The 24,780-nt window shown below is 34.3% G+C and overlaps 2 protein-coding genes across 10 annotated transcripts in view; one reads left to right on the forward strand and one right to left on the reverse strand.

Moving 5' to 3' along the window:
* LOC132732351 (kinesin-like protein unc-104) overlaps positions 1–24,780 on the forward strand; it is a 105,881-nt gene that overhangs the window by 18,412 nt on the left and 62,689 nt on the right. For all 9 annotated transcript variants that reach the window (XM_060718757.1, XM_060718758.1, XM_060718759.1 and 6 more), the window contains exons 4-7: positions 3,741–3,920; positions 4,925–4,987; positions 14,243–14,421; positions 24,075–24,186. In XM_060718757.1, coding sequence (XP_060574740.1) covers positions 3,741–3,920; positions 4,925–4,987; positions 14,243–14,421; positions 24,075–24,186 — 534 coding nt within the window. The remainder of the gene's footprint in view (positions 1–3,740; positions 3,921–4,924; positions 4,988–14,242; positions 14,422–24,074; positions 24,187–24,780) is intronic.
* LOC132732347 (uncharacterized) lies at positions 18,140–20,069 on the reverse strand. Its single transcript, XM_060718754.1, has 2 exons — positions 19,781–20,069; positions 18,140–19,151 (listed from the first exon to the last, which is right to left on the reverse strand). The coding sequence occupies exons 1-2, from the start codon at positions 19,972–19,974 to the stop codon at positions 18,251–18,253; spliced, it is 1,095 nt and encodes a 364-aa protein (XP_060574737.1). The 5' UTR covers positions 19,975–20,069; the 3' UTR covers positions 18,140–18,250.

Below are 24,780 nucleotides of genomic sequence, written 5' to 3' on the forward strand. Positions count from 1 at the left end.
AGTTGAAATATTTGACTCAAATAGAGAAGAGCTTGCATTGTGTTACTCACCCTGATGTATTGATTATTCTCTAGCAAACTTAAGCTTAATGGCACTAAATATCATAAATGGACTCGTCCGTCTTTCAGTCTGGACAAAACCATTCATCATTTGTAGGGAAATTTTTAAAATATGTATATATTTAATTAACAAACAGTGCAGACTGCCGACAATGATCAGACGGCACTGATCTTGCCGTCAGCACTTGTAGCATGGCTAGATGCAAATGAAGAGTTTATAAGGGCTCATTTGTCTAGTTAGAGCAGTTTGATAAAAGATAATGTGACCTAGTTTAGTGTAAAGTTTGATTGGTTTTCAATAGTTATTTTCTGTTTGACTATTTGAAGAATAAGGAAAGCTTTTGTACTCGCCCAATTGTTGGCATTTATAGTCACATGCAATTTGGTAAAAAAAAATTGTGCATGTACCTACTGAAGGGAGTCTTTTGAAACTTAGAGTATAATAGGAGGTGGCTGTCCAAGGCCCAAAATTCGAGCACACTGTTCTACCAACAGCTATTGTTATGTTTTTCAATATGTTTACAAATTCCATCCAATGCCACATCACACATGCATAGCACATTTTGTAGAAGTGAATATTCATGAACTGACTCAATATGTGCATACTGACTCATGCTAGTGTTCAGAAAAGAAAAAAAATATCCCGGGGAAAAATTGTATGGCCTTTGTAAAGACTTAAGGAGAAAAGAAGCATTTTAATTAAGGCTAAGGCACTTAGGTGTTACCAAATGATTTACCACCCCCCCATACTCCCTGCCGCCCGCTCCATTCCCCAAAATCTACTCCTCAAATATATCTTTGATTCCCAAGTTTTAGGAATTCTGTTATTGTTTTCTTAAAGCATGAGACGGTAAAAAAGGTCACAAACAACATAATTTATAAATTGTTATGCCCATTTTAAATTACATGTACTTGTGAGTACACTGGTATTGCTGTTGTCAACTGGCAAGAAATTTTAGTGCTTTATGTTTAATGCTAATTCTGAAAAACTTGCCCCTCACTGCTGAAAATTTAAAATCCCCATCCCCAGGGACTTCATAGATGTGAGGAAGTCTCTACAAAGCAAGGTTATGGAATTAAGTCGATGATAAATCAACTGGGGTACCCAGTTGTGAATAAGATAATTCTTGGAGCGAATTCTAAAGTGTTCCTCCGCCATTAAAAACCAAAAGAAAATTTACTGTTACTAGAATAATAGCATAATGTCAGATACGTGATGAATACGTCTGACACATTGCCATCGGGTTGTCCGAACATCTTTCTTGATTTAACATTTAGGTGACGAAATCCGCCAGATCAATGTTACATTGTCTTAAGTCAAGACACAACTTTGTTGGGATTAATAATTGAAACTACACATGTTTCAGTGGAAAAAATGTGGAAATTTTTATTGGCTGTTGTCAGACTGTTTTCATGCCAGAAATAAGTAATGACCCAAGATGCCAATCAGTAATTTGGCAGTAAATGTTAAATTAGCAGTTTGTTATTGAGGCCTATATTTTTGTAACATTTCACAATGTTTCATGCAATTTTATATGCACATTTAGTTGTGTAGATCTTGGTTTGTTGCAATGCTGACATTGTTCAATGTTGACTTACTAGTTTTGTTCATTGACGGTTCACTATTTTGTAATGCAGACATTCTTCCTTGAAATGTTGACAATGTTCCGTGCAATATAGGCAATTTTTTATACATTGACAGGTCGCTATATTGTAATGCGGACATTGGTTTGTGCAATGTTGGCATTGTTCTGTGCTATGTTGATATTGTTTTATACACAGACAGCTCACTATTTTGTAATGTGGACATTGCTTTTACCATGGTGACATTTTTCTGTGCATTGTTGACATAGTTTTGTCATTATTTAGCTCATTATTTAGTAATACTTCTATCATTTTCTTAAAAAGTTTACATTGTTTTTTTTGCCATAGAGACATTGACTTGCTTGAGGCACAGTCTTTCTGGGACAGTTTGCCCGTATTCAAGAAAGTGGAACACTGCAAAAAAAAAAATGTTCCTTGCATTCACATCTGTAGAAGCACAAGGACACATTCAATAAGTTCCAGGGATTCTGCAGATGTTAATGCTAATGAAAAAGGTGCATTAGCACTATACTTGTAGAAACTATATTCATTTATTTTGGTATTTCCAGGTTTTGTTATTAGTATTTCCTGTAAAATAACTATTGTTTGTGCCATGCTTTCCATGTGCTACATTGTTCGATGTCATTTGACAGTTACATTTCGTTTATAAAACTACCGGGGCCTGTCACCTGGGCTTTACATTGTGTTCTGAGTCACTAATATAAATAAACTTGCAACAACGGTGCATGGTCACAAGAATTTATCAATTAATGTATGTTTTCTACTGCTTTAATGTAAACCTGTGTGCAATGTTTTTAGCTCGACTATACGAAGTATATGGAGAGCTGTCCTATTCGCCCCGGCGTCGGCGTCCGCATCCGCGTCCAGATTTTAGATTAAAGTTTTGGTGCAGTAAAATATTTTTCACTATAACTTTGTCATTTCTTAAGGTATCAACTTCAAACTTCAAATATATGTTCCTTATCATCAACCACATCATATGTGACAAGGTTCATAACTCTAGCACCAATATTTTCAGATTTATCTCCCCTTGAACTTAGAATTTTCCTTAAAAAATACTATTTTTTACTGTTACTTCCTTATTTCTTAAGGGATCAACCTCATACTTCAAATATATGTACCTTATCATCATCCCCATCTTATGTGACAAGGTTCATAACTCTAGCACCAATAGTTTCAGATTTATCTCCCCTTGAACTTAGAATTTTCCTCAAAAAGTACTATTTCTTACTGTTTCTTCTTTATTTCTTAAGGGATCAACCTCATACTTTAAATGTATTTACGTTATCATCATCCCCATCTTATCTGACAAGGTTCATAACTCTAGCACCAATATTTTCAGATTAATCTCCCTTTGAACTTAGAATTTTCCATAAAAATATTTTTTTTTACTGTTATTTATTTATTTCTAAAGGGATCAACTTCATACTTCAAATATGTTCACGTTATCATCATCCACATCTTATGTGACAAGGTTCATAACTCTAGCACCAATATTGCAAGAATTATCTCCCCATAAACTTAGATTTTTTTACTAGAAAAATGTTATTTTTTATTATAACTTTTTTATTTTTAAAGGTATCTACCTCAAATTTCAAATACTTATTCCTTATCAACAATTACATTTTATGTGACATTGTTCATAACTCTTTGATGCAATATTTACAGATTTATCTCTCTTTGAACTTAGGATTTTCTTTAAGAAACATAATAACTTTTTTTCTTTTTAAGGTATCTACTTCAAACTTCAAATATATATTTCTAATCATTACACAAATGTTGTGTGACAAGGTCCATAACTCTAGCATGACTATTTCTAGAATTATTCCCCTTGATCTTGGAATTTATGTTAACAAATATTATTTTTTTACTATAACTTAATACATAATTATACATAATTGATTTTTCTTTCATAGTTTTGTCCTCCTTACTGCGTCCAGTATTTTATTAGTCGAGCTTCGCTGTCTCCTGTGACAGCTCTTGTTATGCAAGCATTAAGTTTAAAGAATAAATTGTTACAGGTTTTTAGGCATATTAATTTCATATTATAAATCGTCATTTATTTTCTGCTTTTAGCCAAATGATCCTGAATTCGCCACCCAGAAAATGGTTTACAATGACATCGGTGTGGAGATGTTAAACCACGCCTTTGATGGTTACAATGTTTGCATATTTGCGTACGGGCAAACTGGAGCTGGTAAAAGTTACACTATGATGGGACGAAATGAGCCCGGACAAGAGGGAATTATACCCCAGGTAAATACTGAAAAATTAACATGAATAAGGTGTTTTGTATGTCGTCCTTACGACCTTCAAAGTAGAAATATTTGAGGAAAAGAATTATGTTTATGGTGTAGTAAGAAATTAAGTGTGGTTGAAAAGTATGCTTGAATCTTACAGTAATATTTTTTTTTCAGGATTATTTTGCCAGAAATTATTCAATGAATTTGTGACTGGAAATGAATTGTATATAAATAAAAATATATTAATTTATAAATAACTTCTTCTTATGAGGCAGTAAATTATGAGTAATTGCCTTAGAAACAGACTAATGAACATAATAAGAGTTACACGTTTCTAGTTTTAATCCAGATTTAAATAATTTGACAGTCTGAGAATGTCATTTTTCCCTTTAATAAGTAAGAGTTATCTTAAGAGCATATATTAAGAGTTATCCTTAAATATATGTATAAATCACTATTTCAGCATTTTGTTATCTGTTTTTCGTATAACCTAACCATTTATTGCACCAAGCTTTATATGCCCTGATTCGATGTCATTTAACTGTAATGTTTTGATGAAACATGGGCTGTCAGTGCATTAAGCTAGTTTGACATGGCACTCTGAGTCACTCATATAAGTATAATGGCTGCAATGGTCCTTTGATAAATTTGATTGAGAGTCATAGGGTAAAGACTTGGCTTGCCTTACTGGGTTGTCTCTTTAAATAAAGTATTATTAGTATTATTATATAATTATATCCCTTCTTGATATATAACCAATATTACACTCATCTTTGGTCGTGTTTCTTTAAAATATGAGTAATCGTACCTATTAGGGTCATGCATCTTTAATATATATGAGTTATCATACTTATTAAGGTCATGTATCTTTAATATATAAGATTTATCATACCTATGGAATTCTTGTTAAAGAGTTACCTTTATTTGTGCAAATAGAAAATGATTTAAATTTTTGCATTCACCAAGAGTAACATCCCTTGCATGATTATAAAGTCATGCATTATTGGTTTATTACAGTTGTGCCAGGACTTATTTGATCAGATCAGAAAAGCAGGTGATGATGTGAACTATTCTGTGGAGGTAAGATTCTATAACATATGAAGAATTAGGCCGCGCCATGTCAAAACCAACATAATGCGTTTGCGACCAACATGGATCCAGACCAGCCTGTGCATCTGCAACAAGTAGAGAAACTGATAGCGAACATCATGGATTCTGATGAAACTCTGCGCAGATGCGCTGGCTTGTCTTTATCCATACTGGTCGCAAACGCATTATGTTGGTTTTTGTCAAGGTGCGGCTCAATGATTGTAAAATGAATGCCTAACAGCAGAGAACGAAAATTCCACTCATTCTCTACTAATTATATTGTACAAGTAGAATTTAAGTCATTTCAATGCAGGACGAGTAGAAATATGTTGCCTGGACATTGAATTATATGTTCGCAGTCATTTGAGAGCAAATTGTGGGGATTTTTTCATTATGCATGAAAGTTAATTTTCCAACAGCATTCCAATCTATCCATCTAATCTGTAGCTGACTTTAGAGTTGGCAGGCTTTACATATTATATATACAGATTAATTAAAAGATTATATAGAATTTATATTACTGTCAGTGCTTTTCAGTTTTTATATGCTGACAACATGAATTACTTCCCTTTGTCCCTTGTGTATGAAGCCAGGCCAAAGTAGCAGCTTGGATTAGGGGATAAAAGACATCATACGAGTGATCTAAGGTTCGCAGGCTGCATGGGTTCGAACCCTGTCTAGGGCAAGCCATTGTTTCCTTGAACAAGGAACTTTTCCCTCAAGACAATCAAACTAAAGTGTGTATTACTCTTTTATCTTGAACTTACATTGGTTGATTAAAATAAATAATTAATAAACTAAAGCCAGACCAGTACCGCCTCTGTGGTCGAGGGGTTAGAGTCGATTACTTCTAATCCAGTTACCTCTCTGGCGTGGGTTCGATCCCCGGGAGATGCTTTGGTAGTTTAGCACGGAGGAAGGTAGTCTAGTACTGGTGTAACTCTCCAGGAATGATGGTTAGGAAACTACCCACCTATATGACTGAAATACTGTTGGGAAAAGGCGTAAAATGAAACAAACAAACAAAAGCTCAGAAATCATTGCACTCTGACCAGATATTATACACAGTGTCGTCTGCTTAATTTTTTACAGATATCCCTAAAATCATTAATGGACTGTTTTAAATTTAATGCTGGACATGTCCATTGTACAAATGCAGCAGAGTAAGGGTATTATTTCAAACTGCATAATTATTATATATATTGTGATGAAGACTTTGATACATTCAGACCATTATATTATAACATGATATGATATAGCTAGAGGTATTTTAAATCACAGGCTTGTCAATATAAATCATATCTTTTTCCATATGTGGGTATATTTTGCAGGGAAAAAAAGCACATTTTGATATTAGATTTCTAGGGAAATTTCTTACATTGGTCATAATTATATTTTGATTGTCGTGAAAATCATCACATTTTATGTGCAGATATATTTTGCAAAAAAAAAATTCATTTTGATATTAGACTTCTAGGGAAATTTTCTTGCTTCTGACAAAATGTTATATTTTGCCTGTTGTGAAAATCATCACGCTTTTTCCTCATATGTGGTTATGATTCACAGCAAAATAACATTTTGATATTGGACTCTGGGGAAAGTTCTTGCATTGGTCATATATTAATCTGTATCAGGATGTATTATTCCCAGCTGATGTCTGGGCTTTATGGAAATTCCAATTGCTCATTTCTGTTTTGACAATTTGGTGTAATGGATGAGCAGTAAAATCCTGTCTTTTATTTTTGAGTAATTAGATGCTATATGAGTAGGTGGACATGTTAACAGGATACGGTGTACTGACCCTTCTTTTGTTGTACTTGTTTTTGATTGATTAGCGCCAGAAACTGTAAATTTAAAGGTCATACAATAATTATGTACACTGTCCTTTTTTGTTGTATTTGATTTTGATTAAATATCACCAAAACTGTAAAGTGTTTGTTAAATACTGCATACCTACCTGTTTTATTGCATTTGATATTGATTGAATAGCACCGAAACTGTATAAAGGTCATATTGATGCATAGTTCCGTGTATTTTGGTATATTTGAGCTGCAAATAAAATTTTTATTATTATTAAGTGATAAGCATAGTGCAGTCTGACATGGCTCTAAATTGTTGGCTGACTAACTCTAAATTTTCATCTTGAATTCTTGATATTTCCAAAAATGATGATAAATTGTTAAAAAGAAATGGAAGTTGCCCATTCCATTTTCGAAATTCAACTGGTTAAGGGTAAAGAAGTTAATCATAGTGTATGCAAACTGATTTTCTATGGATATTCATAAAATTGAAGCTCTGAATACAATGGTGTTGTATGGTACTACAAAATAATTGAGCTAATAAATTCTCTAAGGACTATTTTGCAGTCGTAAGGTTACAGCTTTACACAGCAGCACTTTGGTGCACATGCATGAAAGTAGTTCTCAACGGTTGTTCTAAATAACAAAGACCTATAAGAGATTAACTTTTAATTTGCGTAATAATATAAGAAAGTATTATGTAAGAATTGACATTTAGTGTATTAAATTAGGTCAGGGAATATGTTGTCTAGCTAGCCTTTGATTCATTATTTATTGTGGTCGGCACTTCCAGTACTTAATTAAATTTGGTAGACTGATAAATGTTTTGTGGTAGATGTTTGATGAAAATACAAGGGGAGGAGTTTGCTCTGAGATGAAATGTATTTGCTACTCAGTAATAAGTTAGGTGAGAAGTCTTATGAAATGTTGGTGGTTCTACTCTGAGGTGCCGTTTTACACCTGAAATAATGCACAGACGGTCTTAAGGTCTTCCTTTACCATTAAAGATTGAAAGTAGGCATATGATCTTTAAATGTGGTGTTGATTTACATATACATTGGTAAAGTTACATTAGTATCCATACACTGGTCATTGTTGCTCCTTTACTTTGGTTAGGAGACTTTGGGTTGATTTGTGTTGATTTCGTATCAGTACTCTCATTACTGGAGGCTATATTTGTCTCTGTAGACTGTTTAATCTCTAATTCATCAATAAATCAAGTTCATTTGTGGTGGCCACAGACTAATGATGATAGGGGGAAAAAGTTAGGTTCCGTTTGAGATGTGTCCAAGCTCAGGTTATATGGTGTGTCAAATAATTATGTTTGTACAGACACATTTGCGTTTGTACAGACAAATTAAGATTCTGAAATGGAGGTATAGGGAGAAAGATGAAATTTGTCTGTTACGAAAGTAAGAAAAAAATGACTTGGATACTATTGCATCTAATATTTTATGGTTTCAGAAATAAAAGTTCCATATAATGAATCAAAATCAAAATCTATGAAAATAATAAATTATTTAAAACCTTAAAACAGTTTGATTCCTGAGTGTGTTAAGTGTAGAATATGACTGGAAAAGTTTAGATATTTATACAGTCAGACCCTGTGTTAAAAACCACCTCTGAATAATACAGATCACTCTGCAAATATAGGCCTCTCTTTGATAATCCTTTACTGATTTAATGCAGTCGGGGGGGAAACGCCTGAAAGACAATTGTTCTACAGAAAACTGCGCTTAAAATGATATCGCTTATTAATGTCATATACCTCTTATAACAATTCTGTTGCCGTGATCCTGACTCTGTCCTTCGGTAACTGTCTTGTAACAATATTGGATACAGTGATTAAGTTAACTCCTGATATAATGAAGTGTTTTTCTGTCCTGCAATCTTTCACTTTTAAAGCAGCACGCCTCCAGATTCATGCTAATTTTCAAGAAAATTTTGAAAATGTATTTTGAATGTATAACATTGTGAGGTAACCAAAAGGAAGCCATTTGCACATTATCAATGGCACTTACAAGCCATGTAAATTAGGAAAAAGTAGTCAAAATATGCATAAATAGCCCTTACTGTGTTAGTAACACAGTAGAAATATAGTTGTAAATACTAAAAAATCAGTCATTAACCGCACATAACATGTAAAATATTACTTGAATCTTGAACCATTTTACGTTTCCTAAAATTGTAGTACATATTTCTCAAGTTTGATTGTATTGATAAATTTTGACTCATCTGGAGGCATGCAGCTTTAAATATTTTGTACCTTGAAAGGTGTTAAGGACGGTTAATGACCGACAAGTCAGAGATTTAGCTTTTAGCGTTAATGACCGTCAATCAAATTATTACAATAAACTGCTCAAATTATCTGGCAATAGGCGAACTAAATCACTTTGGGTTGAGTTATAACTTCCTGTTTACATGATCATGCATTTGTGATGGCTTGGATGTAGAAATGAAATATCAAATTATATGCCAATTGACACTGCTTTGACACCATTGTGGTTTTAAAATGTTTGATGTTAATTGATAAATAAGAAAAAATAGCAAACATTATCATTCTATTAAAATGAAATTATATTATTATAAACTTGTTTCTTTGCCATATAGTCATAACTTACATAGTTGGATTTGATTGAAGTTACAATATTATAATCAACTCGGAACTATTCTTTTAAATGTTTTCTTTATAAAAATTGTCTATCAAGCATTTTATTGCCCTGTTCTCAAAGTTGACTCTCCGATTTTATAAGGATATTAGTTTGACAGTCCACTGAATATCATTATAAGCAGTGTTAACTGTATTTTGTTTGACAATGCTTCAATAAGAAAAGTTGTTTTAAATGAAAAAAAAAAAAAATAAATAAAGAAATAAAGAAAAACATGGCTGGTATAACAATTCAATCATACATGAGTAAAAAGGGGATGGGAAAACAGCCCTTACAAATACCATTTACTGTATGTTATTGTTTTTGTATTTTTGTTGTCACTCCAACACTTTAAAAGGCCACATATGGGCGAGGTTTGAGCTTTACTCAGGCGGAGGAAGGGCTTTTGTGCCCCTCTGTGCATTATTTCAGAAGCAAGCTCTAAGACTATTTAAACTACTATACTTTTATAAGGTTTATAAATGATTAAATGATATTTGAAATACAAAATTGTTGCAAAATTTGATTGAAGATTATTCTGAACGCCCACAAACTATTGACTGTCTGTAAAGATAAGATGTCTTCGGTAAAATGTTCTTGTTTCCAATAACTCACTTATTTCTCATGCGCTGAGTGAATAACACTAAGTGTAGGTGAAAGCAATGCAAAAAAATTATAGTATACTATACAAAAGTATTAAGGCTGGGCAACAAGTTCTTTCAACACGGAATTATGTGCTTTGCATACATGCAATGTACACATTTATACATACAGGCCCTTTAGTCCTCCTCACTTAAGTGTTCTGTAAGGTCTTTAAGTTATTGCCACAGTTAATAGTATACTTCATTAGGCATTGAAGCCATTTCCTCTTTTATATAAAACCAGGCCTTTAAGTTCTTGAGCTCCCCACTTAAGTACTAATATACGGTACTTCAGGGCCTATGGTACTTAGGCCTTTAAGTCATAATGGCCACTTAGATTAGTATAAATCCATGCCCTTAAGTTTAAGTTCTCCCCACTTAAGTTCAAATATACAATACTTAGGGCCTTTACGTCATTGCCACTTTAGTATAAATCCATGCCGTTAAGTCCTTTCCATTTAAGTACATGTACTAGTATACTTCAAGGCCTTTAAGAAATTTCCAATTAAGTATACATTTAGGGCATTAAATTCCCTATTTCAGTAACCTTCTGCCATTGCCTTTTATGTACACATCAAGGCCCTTAGATATTTTCCCAATTACGAAATTTAACAGGTTTATGGTTTAATGTACATTCCATATGTTATTTATTGGAAAAGAAAACTGATGAAAGTAAATCAGCTTCTAACAAGTCCATAAATAATGTTCTTTGATAATGCTTTATTTCCTGCTTAATAGGTTCTGTAGGAGATAATAGCAAAATGCTCTAATGAGTTTCTTTAATGAGGTCTTTTACAATATTCTTTGGGGAAAAGGGGGTATAGCGGAAATAATGTCTTTTGGGAGAAGGGGGTATAGGGGAAATTAGGTCTTTTACAATATTCTTTGAAAAAGGGGGTATAGGGTAATAATGTCTTTTGGGAGAAGTGGGAAATGAGGTCTTTTATAATATTCATTGAGGAGAAGAGGGTATAATGGGAAATGAGGTCTTTTATAATATTCATTGAGAAGAAGTGGGTATAATGGGAAATGAGGTCTTTTATAATATTCATTGAGAAGAAGAGGGTATAATGGGAAATGAGGTCTTTTATAATATTCATTGAGGAGAAGAGGGTATAATGGGAAATGAGGTCTTTTATAATATTCATTGAGAAGAAGTGGGTATAATGGGAAATGAGGTCTTTTATAATATTCTTTGAGAAGAAGGGAGTATAGCGGAAATGAGAACTTTTTAAAATATTTTTTGGGGAGAAGGGGTATAGCAGAAATGAGGTCTTTTATTAAATTGTTTGGGGGAGAAGGAGGTATAGGGGTAATGAGGTTTTTTACAATATTCTTTGAGGAAAAGGGGGTATAGGGGTAATGAGGTTTTTATGATATTCTTTGAGGAAAAGGTGGTATAGGGGAAATGACTCGTCTCTTATAATATTCTTTTTGGAAAAGGGGGTATAGGGGAAATGAGGTCTTTTGTAATATTCTTTGAGGAGAAGGGGTATAGGGGAAATGAGGTCTTTTATAATATTCTTTGCGGATAAGGGGGTAAAGGGGAAATGAGGTCTTTTGTAATATTCTTTAGCTGAGGGAAATGGGGTATTTTACAAATGATATATGTAATATGCAAGAAAAAAAGTTAAACACTATAGTCAAGAAAGATCTCATTTCCATTATTAGATCAAAAATATTGCTATAGTACTCATGTATAGTACTTAATGTAAAATTAACTGAAAAGTAATTTCAACAGAAAAAGTGTTTAATAAATGAATCGGTGTATTAGATGTAAGTCACACACCAATTCAGTATTAATGTTACTGTCCATTTCTCTTTCTAAGCTTAAGAATTAGATGGGGAAAAATCAGGAATCTTTTATTTAACAGCAGTGAGACAAAAATTAATGTCTGTTTAACCATAATGTTGTAACAGAGTGTATTTTGGTTTGGTGTGATTAGATAGAAGACATTCTGTATTAGAAGATTTGTTTTATCACCAACTTCATTAGTCATGTTTCAATGATTTATATGTCTTTGCAATAAGATTTGTCCATCTTCCAATGTGGACTTAAGGCTAGCCTAGCGACAGTGTTTAATTGCACAAGAAATGACAAACTTGGCTACAGTGTAGAGTCAGGTAAAACTGCACAAGATGTACAGACTGGCCTGACTGCAGTGTAGAGTGTTGTAAAACTGCACAAGATGTACAGACTGGCCTGACTGCAGTGTAGAGTCTGGTAAAACTACACAAGATGTGCAGGCTGGTCTGACTTCAGTGTAGAGTCTGGTAAAACTACACAAGATGTACAGACTGGCCTTTGTACAGTGTAGAGTCTGGTTAAACTACACAAGATGTGCAGGCATGCCTGACTGCAATGTAGAGTCTGGTAAAACTACACAAGATGTACAGGCTGGCCTGTGTACAGTGTAGAGTCTGGTAAAACTACACAAGATGTGCAGGCTGGCCTGACTGCAGTGTAGAGTCTGGTAAAACTACACAACATGTACAGACTGGCCTTTGTACAGTGTAGAGTCTGGTAAAACTACACAAGATGTACAGGCTGGCCTGTGTACAGTGTAGAGTCTGGTAAAACTACACAACATGTACAGGCTGGCCTGACTGCAGTGTAGAGTCTGGTAAAACTACACAAGATGTACAGGCTGGCCTGACTGCAGTGTAGAGTCTGGTTAAACTACACAAGATGTACAGGCTGGCCTGACTGCAGTGTAGAGTCTGGTAAAACTACACAACATGTACAGGCTGGCCTGACTACAGTGTAGAGTCAGGTAAAACTACACAAGATGTACAGGCTGGCCTGACTGCAGTGTAGAGTCTGGTAAAACTACACAACATGTACAGGCTGGCCTGACTGCAGTGTAGAGTCTGGTAAAACTACACAAGATGTACAGGCTGGCCTGACTGCAGTGTAGAGTCTGGTTAAACTACACAAGATGTACAGGCTGGCCTGACTGCAGTGTAGAGTCTGGTTAAACTACACAAGATGTACAGGCTGGCCTGACTGCAGTGTAGAGTCTGGTAAAACTGTACAAGATGTACAGTCTGGCCTGGCTGCAGGGTAGAGTCTGGTAAAACTGCAGAAAAAGTGCAGGCTCCAGGCCTCAGGCTACAGTATAGAGTCTAGTTAAACAGTGAAAGATTTGTTGGCCTTACTGGTGAACTGGTTCCATCTGATGGTCAAAGCAAGTCATTGCTAATACATTTGGAGGGAAGGATTTTTTTCGAACATTGTTTTCTGTAATACGATGTAGGATAATCAGAATTTTGTAAACTCTGCATTTAGATAATCATATACAGTTACTGCATTATGAGAAAGATTCCCTAGATAATTTGTGAAATGCAAATCAGGTACTGGCATTACATATTGATTATGCTCTCAGGACGTCAATTTTTACTGTTGTTATAGAAACGCATTTTGAATATTACAGAGAGTTTGCAAGCATTCAGAATTGAATTAAATTTGTCCTTTTTCAAATTAGATTTTGTAAAGCTAAAATTGTCCTGGCAGACAAAACAATACAGGAAGATGGAATATAAATGAATTTTAAATTTGTACTTTTGATCAATACAGTAACTTTCTTTACCTTGCTACATGGCTCAATTTATACAATGTGAATCAGTGTATCAAAGTCCTTTAGAAAATAAAAAACAAAATGAACCATTTTACTTGATTACAAATTAGTTTCTTTTCAGGTTTTATGCCCCTTCTTTATTTAAAGTTTTTATGCCTCCTTTTTCTTTTCACCAATTTCTTTACAGTTTTTATACCCCAACTTTCTTTACAGCTTTTTTGCACCAAGTTTATTGCTTTAATATGCCCCCACTTTCTTTACAGTTTTTATGAACCCACTTTCTTTATTGTTCTTAATATCATCCTGGACAAAATCATTCATCATTTTAAGAGAAAATTTCAAGCTATGTACTGACAGAATAGTGAAGCGTGCAGACGATCGGACAGTGCTGTCTATGTCTGATGTTGTACGGATTGTGTGGGGTCTAAAATCCTTCATCACGGTATAGCTTGAAATTGAAATAATGCAAGATTGAACCTTTAAGCAATCTTTTCCATGATATTAAAAACACCATTCTTAATTCAGTGAGATATTGTTAAAGTTTAATTTTCTCACCACCTTTGTATGGTTTTTTTTGCAGGTGAGCTATTTTGAGATATACTGCGAGAGAGTTAGAGACCTGCTGAACCCAAGCAATAAAAACAGCCTTCGTGTGAGGGAACACCCGCTACTGGGACCGTACGTGGAGGATCTCTCCAAATTGGCTGTACAGTCATTTGATGATATTAACAATCTGATTGACGAAGGAAACAAAGCCAGGTAAGTTTTAGCATGACTATAGGAAGTAAAGGGACAGGTATTGCATTTGTGTCGCCCAGGTTATTTTTAGCATCATCAAATGACTATTTGAAGAAAAGGGACAGCTATTGTACTCACGTGGGTCTTGCCACCAACTCTTGGTTAACTTTTTGCGTACAAGTTGGTATCTCTAAAACTACTGAAGAGAATGGGTTTAAACTTCACACGTTGCATATCTTTGATTATAACATGATGGGCACAGGTCCAGTAACTCTGAGTCACCTTTTTTACAGAGTTATGCCCCTTGCCTTACTGTCAAGCACGGAGAATAGTCAAATGGGCTGGCCTGTCTTATGGATAGCTCTTGTTTTTTGTTTGTTTTTTTGTGTGCATGAAGTTTTTGGGATTGGGGGAGGCGGGGGTTGTCTAAAATTTTGTCTTTGCAGCTTTGTCCTTGCTTTTGTTATTCCATTGCAGGCCTTTTCCTAGTCATTTTGGGAAAAAGTACATAGTCCAGTTTTAGGGAAATTTATTTTGTAAAAATGCCTGATTGGGTAAAATATTTGGTTCCTGTTGAAACGGCATTTCAGGCTCTTTTGACTTGCGTGACATTGTTTATTTTAACCAGTGCAATGTCAACCAGAATGTGACAAGAAACAATAAAATTTGACAATCAAATCATCACCTTTAAGTGCAATAACTGGTTAACTCCTATTTTATTTTAAAGGATTTAACCTGTTACTGCAACAACCTGACAAAATGTGGGGAAACATCTGTCTGTTAAAAAAATGGAATCTATCAGTATCAGGAATTTCAGTTTCATTGGGAATTGTATTTAAAGATCCGGGAAAAAATGAGCATATTTGCCATTGGAAATGGGTCTGGTAATTAAATCCTTCTTATATTTTATTATATTATAAGAAATAGTTTGACTCAAATAATAAGTACGGGTGAAAATAAGTCAAATTAAGATTCCTTAGAATATCTGTAAAACATTGACAGCAAAAGGGAAAGATTTTACAATTTTTTTTTGTCAGTTAAGTGTGACGTAAGGAAGCATGACGCATTTTATTTTTTCTGGAGTAATTGAACTATGTCATGCACGTGTATGACTAATTGATAGATACTGCACTTAATTCACGCTGGATTATTTTGTTTTCTGTGTGAATACGCAGCTATTGATCATGTGACGTCATTCTGTTGATTGTTTACGAGCGTGACTGCAATCTTGTTAATGAATTGAGACTTTATCATTGAGGTGGGGGAAACACTAAATGCACGCATCACCAAGACGATATAATTGTTTAGTTAGAAGATAGTTTAATGTTGGGTTGGCAAGTGTATATGATACATCTGCAAATAATGTTTGATAGGCAAACTTCTTGTATTGTTTATTTTCCATAGGTGAATGATGTTCTGTTTTTTTAGTCTGCAAAAATTCTTGAATTTTATTTTCCAACTGAGGGGGAGGGGAAGTTACAGATTTGCACTTGTCAGTCAATCCCTCCATCCACCTGTTAGGTTGTCTGAAAACAGTGGAATGTTGGGGCATCCATGCTTTTTTCACGATGGAAGAAAGGGTCCACCTCTTTAATTTGGAAGAAAATATATTGTTTTTTGTGCCCCCACATTAGTGGCGGGCATTTAGATTTACCCTTGTCTGTCCGTCCGTCCGTCCTTCCTTCCGTCCGTCCGTCCTTCCGCCCGTCCGTTTCACAACTCAAAAAGTTACCTAGAGTCATGAAACTTTACAGGAATGTTGATCAGCATGTGTAATTGTGCACCTGGGTATTTTCGTCTGGATATTTTTAGTGTTTTCAGAGTTATTGCCCTTGACTTAGTAAAATATTGCAATTTTCAACTTGTGTCGCATGTAACTCAAAAAGTATTTGACCTAGAGTCATGAAACTTTACAGGAATGTTGATCAGCATGTGTAGATGTGCACATGGGTATTTTCGTCTGGATATTAATTGTATTTTTAGAGTTATTGCCCTTGACTTAGTAAAATTTTGCAATTTTCAACTTGTGTCACATGTAACTCAAAAAATATTTGACCTAGAGTCATGAAACTTTACAGGAATGTTGATCAGCATGTGTAGTTGTGCACCTTAGTATTTTCGTCTGGATTTTTTTAGTATTTTTAGAGTTATTGCCCTTGACTTAGTAAAAATTTTTCAATTTTCAACTTGTGTTACATGTAAATCAAAAAGTATATGACCTAGAGTCATGAAACTTTACAGGAATATTGATCAGCATGTGCAGTTGTGCACCAGGTATTTTCGTCTCGATTTAATTAGTATTTTTAGAGTTATTGCCCTTCATTTTTTTTTGCAATTTTCAACTTGTGTAGCAAGTTACTCAAAAAGGATTTGACATAGTCATTAAACCTTATGGGCAGGTTGCTCAACATATTTAGATTTGCACCTGGGGTTTCGCTTGTGGATTTATCCAGTATTTGTAGAGTTATTTCCCTTGACTTAGTAAAAAGATTGACAGAACAGTGGCGCGGTGGGGGCACCCGTGTCCTATGGACACACGCTAGTTTTTATGCGTTATTGAATTTTAGGGGAAAACTACACAATTTTAAAGAATTTTCTTGATGGGAAGCAGCCACTGCTATAGAAACTGAAAATAAAACATGGCAGCTTAAGTGTGTAAAATAATAATAATAATGATAATAAAGACTTTATTTAAAGAGGCAAGCCCTGTCTTCCCAATGAGCATGATAAAGAAAATTGAGTTACTCTTTTGACCATCATGACTATTTGTTCAAATCCAAGTGGAGTTATTGGCTGTTGGTTCAAATCCCAGTGGAGCCATTTGATTATAATAATTTATCATAATAATTCCACTTTGATAAGCATCCATTTGGCCTACTAAAAGTAACTAGGGCTCTTCTCAGATGGGACCTCTGAATGTAACTAGGGCTCTTCTCAGGTGGGACCTCATCCCTGAAACAGTGAACAGGGTGATCAACATTTTTCGATCTTTCTCCTTATCAATAGGGAGATTGTGACTTAACCCACTGAAATTTTTTTAATATAGTAAACTCTGCTTATAATAATATTCAGGCTTCTGCAAACTTTATGTCATTATATCGGGTTATAAAATTTTCAAAGAGTCCGGACCCGACTGGCAACATCAATGTTAAAAGTGGAGTTAAATGTACATTGAATGGGGAAAAAATTAATTGAAAATTTCATTCTACTTTCGTTGTTGCCACAGTAAATAAAGTATACCAGGATAATTATTTTGAAATTTGTTTTGTACAAACCTTGCCAGTGTAGCCTTAATTATAATATTTAGTGACATTAGCGTCTTTTCAATGCTGTTCACTATTATGTCATGGATGTTTCTGTTATGTTTAGAAGCCCCCCCCCCCCTTTAGCAAGGTTTAGGGCTCAACTGTCTGCCCATCCGAAACAGACAAAGGGCATTTAATGCCCCCTCTTATAAAAAAAGTGGGCAATTGTCTGAGTTCAGTCCATTTACCAGTTCAAAGAAGTTAATCCTTGATTAAATCATTACAAACACAAATGTAAAATTATTCATTGAAAAATTGAGTCTGATCAAGCTAATAGTGAAGCTAAATATAGAAATAATAAAAGATAAAAAAAAAGCTAATATTGAAGCTCATACATTTTTTATTTGTAGATCTGATAGTATAAAGTTGAAAACTAAAATCTGTCTATAAAGTAAAATTTAGCATGCACTTCAAAGTCATAGAAAAAATTAATATTTTGCAAGGTCTATAACTCTGGTGCCAGTTTTGCACTGATATCAATGATCGTCATTAAAATTTCAACAACTTTGATGTTATTTTGGGATCCTTCTATCTGAGGTTGAATTTCACGCAGGATAAATTTCCACTTCGCAAAGAGTTAGATTAGATGGAGTATTATCATCCTTTATTTGTATCTTGACATATCTTCCAAGTATTGGTCGATCACAAGTAATGGTGTATACAACACCTTTTGCACCAGGTCCTTCAAAAGTTCCACATGTTTCCTCAGTACCGTCTTCTTCGTCGCTTACAGTGATCACAAGATGGTGTAATCTTTCTCCGCAGCAATCACCACGATTCTTTATTACAACCCTCTTGATAGCATATGACCCGGCCAAATCCACTCTCCACCACGGATTTCTTTCCTTCATTGTGTGTGTGCATGAATCGGCGTAATAGTCCCCATTTTTATTTCCATCAACTGCCCTGGATGCATGACCATCTGCTGCGGTAGAACTTTGATCAGCATCCTTACCTTTAGCTAGATTTGAATTTGTAACCTGTATGATATGATGTACATTATCTTGAATGTTTTTGATTACATTTATAACATCCTTCATTTCATCTCTCCTTTCTCTGCCATGTTGATTCAGCTGATTTGTAAAATTCTGTATCAAACTGTCAAACTTTTCATCAGTGTGAGCGTTAATCTTTACTTCTTGATGCTTGAATTCTGTCTTCATTTCTCTTAAACAATTTTCATTGTTATCATTTAGATTTACAAGTGTTTGATTTAGTTCAGCATTGGAGTTTTGAACTTCTTTCATGAATTTCTCAATATTGTCACTATTGTTTTCTATGGCATTGGTGTTCTCTGTCCGTACGATTTTTTCTGCTGCTAGACCTTTACTTATGCGATCTAGGTAGTCTTTCACATGCTGAATGTTGTCTTGAATGGCTTTTAACTGTGTTTCAGTTAAAGCTCCAGAAATATTCTCTTGTTCTATATTTGTGGTTGTTTTACAACTGAAATTTAAGAATATATAATTGGTTTAAACAATGAACTATAAGTATAATGTATTTAAGGATCTTAGTTAATTTTATGTAACCTTAAAGCTATTGTGCTCAATCAGGTGTGCTGTTAAAGGAATCATACGATCTCATGGTCTACATTTGGTTTAAGATACTGAAGAGGTCACAGTTTTGATTGGATTTGTTCAAACTTTGTCACTATACATGCTATAATGTAGCTGATGTCCAGATATCCCAAAAATCAGTCAATTGTCCCTGGGGGCGAAGATTTTGTCCTTGTCTCTTTGCTGGCTTCCAACATTAGTGTTGTTAAACAACTAGCCAGCATAAATTGACTCTACCTGTAGGCAAAGATAGACTCCATTTAGTACTAGAACATCATTAAAATACATGAACTCTGCTTAATATGAGATGATTCAGTTGTCAGAAATCAGTGAATGTTGAAACTTTTTTGATCAAAAGAAATAGCTAAATTGCCTATCTTTAAAAAACATTATTGTGTTTAAAAAAAAAAAAACCCATAATTTTAGAGAGAAAAAAAGAAGTAACATAATTGTGTAAGAAGAAAAACCCTCCCCATAAAACCTAAGCAAGAGTGAGAAAAATAATTTGAACATGTCTACCTTTCCACAGTTGTTCCATTTTCCAAGACTTTAAGTCTTTCCTCCTGTTTTTTCATATCCTCAAAGACCAGCTGAAACATCCGTGATAAAACATTGTATTTGTTATCAACTTTATCTGCAGCAGATATCCTAATAAAACCTGTGCAGGAAAGACCAAACATGAACAAAAAATATGCTACACTTTTGTGTTTCATTGTGTAGTTTGATTAACTGCAAGAAAAGTTTACTTGTAAAGCTGTTATGCTTTACATAAGGCCAGGAGGCTCTGTGATTTGAATTTGTTCTCACACCTGTTCTTGAAATACTCCTCTGTACCAATTAATTATTGGTTTCTTGTGTAATATTTATGACTTAGTTTAGCTTAAACAAGCCATTTGTAGCTCACTGTGCCATTTGTAGCTCACTGTTCCATTTGTAGATCACTGTTCTATTTGTAGCTCACTTTTCCCTTTGTAGCTAAGCTGTGCCATTTGTAGCTCAGCTGTGCCATTTGTAGTCTAGCTGTTACATTTGCAGCTCACTGTTCCATTTGTAACTCATTGTTTCATTAATTTTGTAGCTCACTGTGCCATGTGTAGCTCATGGCTCCATTTGTAGTCCTATGTGCTACTTGTAGCCTACTGTGCCATTTATAGCTTGACTGTGCCGTTTGTAGCTCAGTTGTGCCATTTATAGCTCGACTGTGCCGTTTGTAGCTCAACTGTGCCATTTGTAGCTCACTGTTCCATTTGTAGCTCAGCTGTGCCATTTTAGCTCACTGTTCCATTTGTAGCTCACTGTTCCATTTATAGCTCACTGTTCCATTTGTAGCTCACTGTTCCATTTGTAGATCACTTTTCCCTTTGTAGCTTAGCTGTGCCATTTGTAGCTCAGCTGTGCCATTTGTAGCTCACTGTTACATTTGTAGCTCAGCTGTGCCATTTGTAGCTCACTGTTCCATTTGTAGCTCAGCTGTGCCATTTGTAAATCACTGTTCCATTTGTAGCTCACTATGCCATTTATAGCTCACTGTTCCATTTGTAGCTCACTGTTCCATTTGTAGCTCACTGTTCCATTTGTAGATCACTTTTCCCTTTGTAGCTTAGCTGTGCCATTTGTAGCTCAGCTGTGCCGTTTGTAGCTCACTGTTACATTTGTAGCTCAGCTGTGCCATTTGTAGCTCACTGTTCCATTTGTAGCTCAGCTGTGCCATTTGTAAATCACTGTTCCATTTGTAGCTCACTGTGCCATTTGTAGCTCACCTGTAATAAAAGTATTAAGCTTATTTGAATGACCATCAAGTCTGCATCCTGGAACTATTACCAGTAATGGGGTTATATTTGAGGAAACATTGGTTGTGACCCAGAATTTTCAGCTTGAATAGGTGTTTATATTATCCTTTCTTACACTTGATAATTACTTGTAGTTTTGCAAGCCACTTTAATTCTCATTAAAAACAACACTTAATGGAACAAATTGTGTAAAATTTTCAAATGCTTGTGGAGTTGTCATAAATTGAAAATGCAAAAATAAGGACCTGTTACTCCAGTTTGTATTTTTTGGCTGGATTACTTCCCCTTTATGAAAATTTCTAGCTAAGGTTTTGCATGCTGGCTCAATCTATATAACCATTGAAAGTTTTACCTTGAAAACTCAATCATGCTAACCAAGACCAATAATTCTTGCTTGATTTTGTTAGCATAATTTTGGAGTTATTGCCCTTTGTTACTTTCATACTTTTTGTTTAAGAGCATTACTTCAATAAATCAATATGATTGACCCCATAATTTCTTGAACATGACCCCAATCCCTGATTGTAAAGTTTTGAGTCTTTTTAGACAAAAACTGAAAAAACTTGTAATGTATTAATACATTTTTATGACAAATAAAACAAAGAAAACAGAATATTTGGGTCATTTAAATCCTTTTGTACTTCATTTTTGAGCACATTTTAAATTTTGATGTAAAAACACAATTTGCTTATGCACTGTGAAGTAATGATGTCACAAAATGGTGATTTTCTTCTTAGTTGATTATTCCTTGAATTTGGAATCTGGAAAAAACGATACTTTTTTTGGATATGGTAAATCCCCCACTATTGGTCTTTAAAATGGGCGAATCCCTGTGGGGATGTGTGGGGAATCATCATACAGTGATATTTCTAGGTTAATGATACACTTTGGTAGGGTTGTAGAATTAATACAATAAACAGTTTATATGAGACTATACCCAACAAAACAGTAAATATAAATTATATAAATCATTCAGAATGAAACAATTTCTTTTACTCAGCCTTATAAAACATATTTGTTTACATTGACTTTCTAACTAAACAGGATGTAAAAATTCAGACCTTGAAACACTTGCCAAGAAAATTTTCAGATCAACATGCTAGAAATTGATAACATCAAGTAAAAATATTTCATTTAAATCTTATCATGCTAAATATCTTGAAGCTACATGCCTTCAGATAAGGCAAAATATTTCAAGAAAATCAAACTTGAGAAAATTTGTACTGACATTTTAGAAATATAAAAATATTCAAGATTAATTTTAGTAGAAATAATTTCCATGTTATGTGCGATACATGACAGTGATTTTGCAGTATATTTTCACCATATTTCTACTGCATTCCTATAGCAGTAAATGCTTTTTTGTGTTCATATTTTGACCTCTTTTTAATTATTATTTACACAGTGTAATTTGAAATTTGTAAATTATTTTCTTTGTTCACTTCACAATATTTTACTTTGTTAATACATTTTCAATATTTTCATGAAAATAAGTAGGAATCTGGAGGCGTGTTGCTTTAAATGGTCTTTCTTACAATCTCAACTAACCCATTCATCATTTTTAGGAAAAGTTTCAAAATATCTATGGTTTTATAGGAGACATTGCCCATTGCCAGTAGATTTTCCTTGTCTGTTATCATCTTTTGACAGCACCATGCTTTTGTATAATGCCTTGACACATGGAGCCCTTATGGCGGACTCTTTTGGTAGATAAGTTCTATTTTGGTAGAGACATCTTATTTTCAACTCTCAGTATTCAACCTTTGTAGAGTGGCTGTTGTCTCTTGTCAGCTCAGTTATTTCATGTTATACTCATGTTGTTTTATTACTTGAGGAATGTTTATGAAAGTTTATTGAGTTGAAAAAAAAACAACCAAGCACAGAAGCAAAAACAACTGAAACAGAACTGGATATGATAATAAAAAATCTGTGGTATAAAGTGGCCTTGAGTATCATTTTAAAAGCATTGATTTGATGCCGGGAAGGAAAATTTTAACAGTTTCTCTGAAAACATTTATCAGGAGAGTCTGTATCTGATAATGAGAGTGGAATAATGTACAATGACTAAATAATGGATGGTAATGCACTTCATGGAAAGGCAGGCTAGAAATTGTAGTTTATGCTGAATTAGCCTTATGTAGCATCAATTTTGTAGTCATTACCTTGTCAGTCATACTGATCTTTGCTTTGACTTGTTGACCTTGGCAGTAAATACTGACCTTGGCTGTCATATTTACCTTGGCAGTCGTATACAGACTTCGGCTCTCATATTGACCTTGGCAGTGATACTAGTCTAGGCTCAGCAATCAAACTGAACTTAGCCTAGGCTCAGCAATCAAACTGAACTTAGCAGTCATCTTTTGCAGTAATATGACCTTAGTTATCAGAATGACATGGAAAGTCATGCTTATCTAGGAGCAGTCAAACTGGCCTTAGAATTCATGCAAATCTTGCCTGTTACATTTGCCTTGGAAGCCACACTGCCTTGGCAGTCATACTAACCTTGGATTTAAGTTGTACTGAGCTTTGTGACCAAACTGATCTTTGTGATCATGATGATAATATTCTAGACACTTCAATGACATGAAGGCTCTTTTATTTTGACCTGAATTGATTGAATGAAGGCTCTTTTATTTTGACCTGAACTGATTGAATGAAGGCTCTTTTATTTTGACCTGACATGAACTGATTGAATGAAGGCTCTTTTATTGTGACCTGAACTGATTAAAATTTTCGAAAAGATCATGATATTAAGCACTAGAAATACATAATATAACAGATTATATGCCAGTAGTTTTTCAGACATTCAGAAATCAAGTAAATAATATACATCTTCTATATGAAAAAGGAATACATTCCCATAATAAATATAATTGTACACTGTACATCTCCTTCAGAGTAACACCTTTTGTGGGACAAAGATTTTGGTCGTTGCTGAGAGATATTGAGTGCAAAAAGGTTATTGCTTTTTAAATGGCTGCTTTTCTGAGGTTTTACTGTATCTGGTTTTTATATTTTTACAGAACTGTTGCTGCCACGAACATGAACGAGACAAGTTCGAGATCTCATGCAGTTTTCACGATCGTGTTCACACAGCGGAGACACGATGAACAGACCAAATTGACAGGCGAAAAAGTATGTACTTCTTCATGTTTCGCATATTATATGTTATTTTGGTTTTGCAGTGATATATGTGGATATATTACCTGTCAAGATTTTAAATCACCCGAGCCGTTAGGCGAGGTTGATATTTTATCTTGGCAGGTAATATATCCACATATATAACTCCAAAACCAAAATAATAATTTTATTACTCTTCCCCTGCCGAGTTAAGACGATTTTAAAATAAATAATTGCTACTTCAAATGAAACGTCGAAATAAGATTCCCTTTAAGGTACCCATTCACCCCAACATGATGTCACATAAATACATGACGTAGTTTCTTTCGAACCTAACAAATGTAAACAAGAGAAAAGGAGTAGTCTGTTGAACGCACTTTTTTGGAAATAATATCAAGCTTTCACAAGGTCATATTTTGTTTTCAATACTGATGAGAATATGTATCATTACTGACTATTTTGGTAAATATTTATCATTTGACAGTTAAATTGTGCTTGTAAATCGGAATTTACATCGCGTAAAATCAAACTGTACGCGCATCGCCACAGCACATGTTGTTTACAACGTGGGGCACAAGTTTGATTTTATTGAAATATTTTGGCTCATCT

Source organism: Ruditapes philippinarum, unplaced genomic scaffold, assembly GCF_026571515.1.
Source record: "Ruditapes philippinarum isolate M1 unplaced genomic scaffold, ASM2657151v2 ctg1551_1_1_1_1, whole genome shotgun sequence".
Classification (NCBI taxonomy): Eukaryota; Metazoa; Mollusca; class Bivalvia; order Venerida; family Veneridae; genus Ruditapes; species Ruditapes philippinarum.

Bases quoted from the DNA above. Each gene is read 5' to 3' on its own strand.
- LOC132732347 (XM_060718754.1), bottom strand. From the start codon at position 19,974: ATGAAACACAAAAGTGTAGCATATTTTTTGTTCATGTTTGGTCTTTCC. The intron at 19,152-19,780 runs GTAGACATGTTC...CTTAAATTTCAG, and splicing joins AATGGAACAACTGTGGAAAG to TTGTAAAACAACCACAAATA.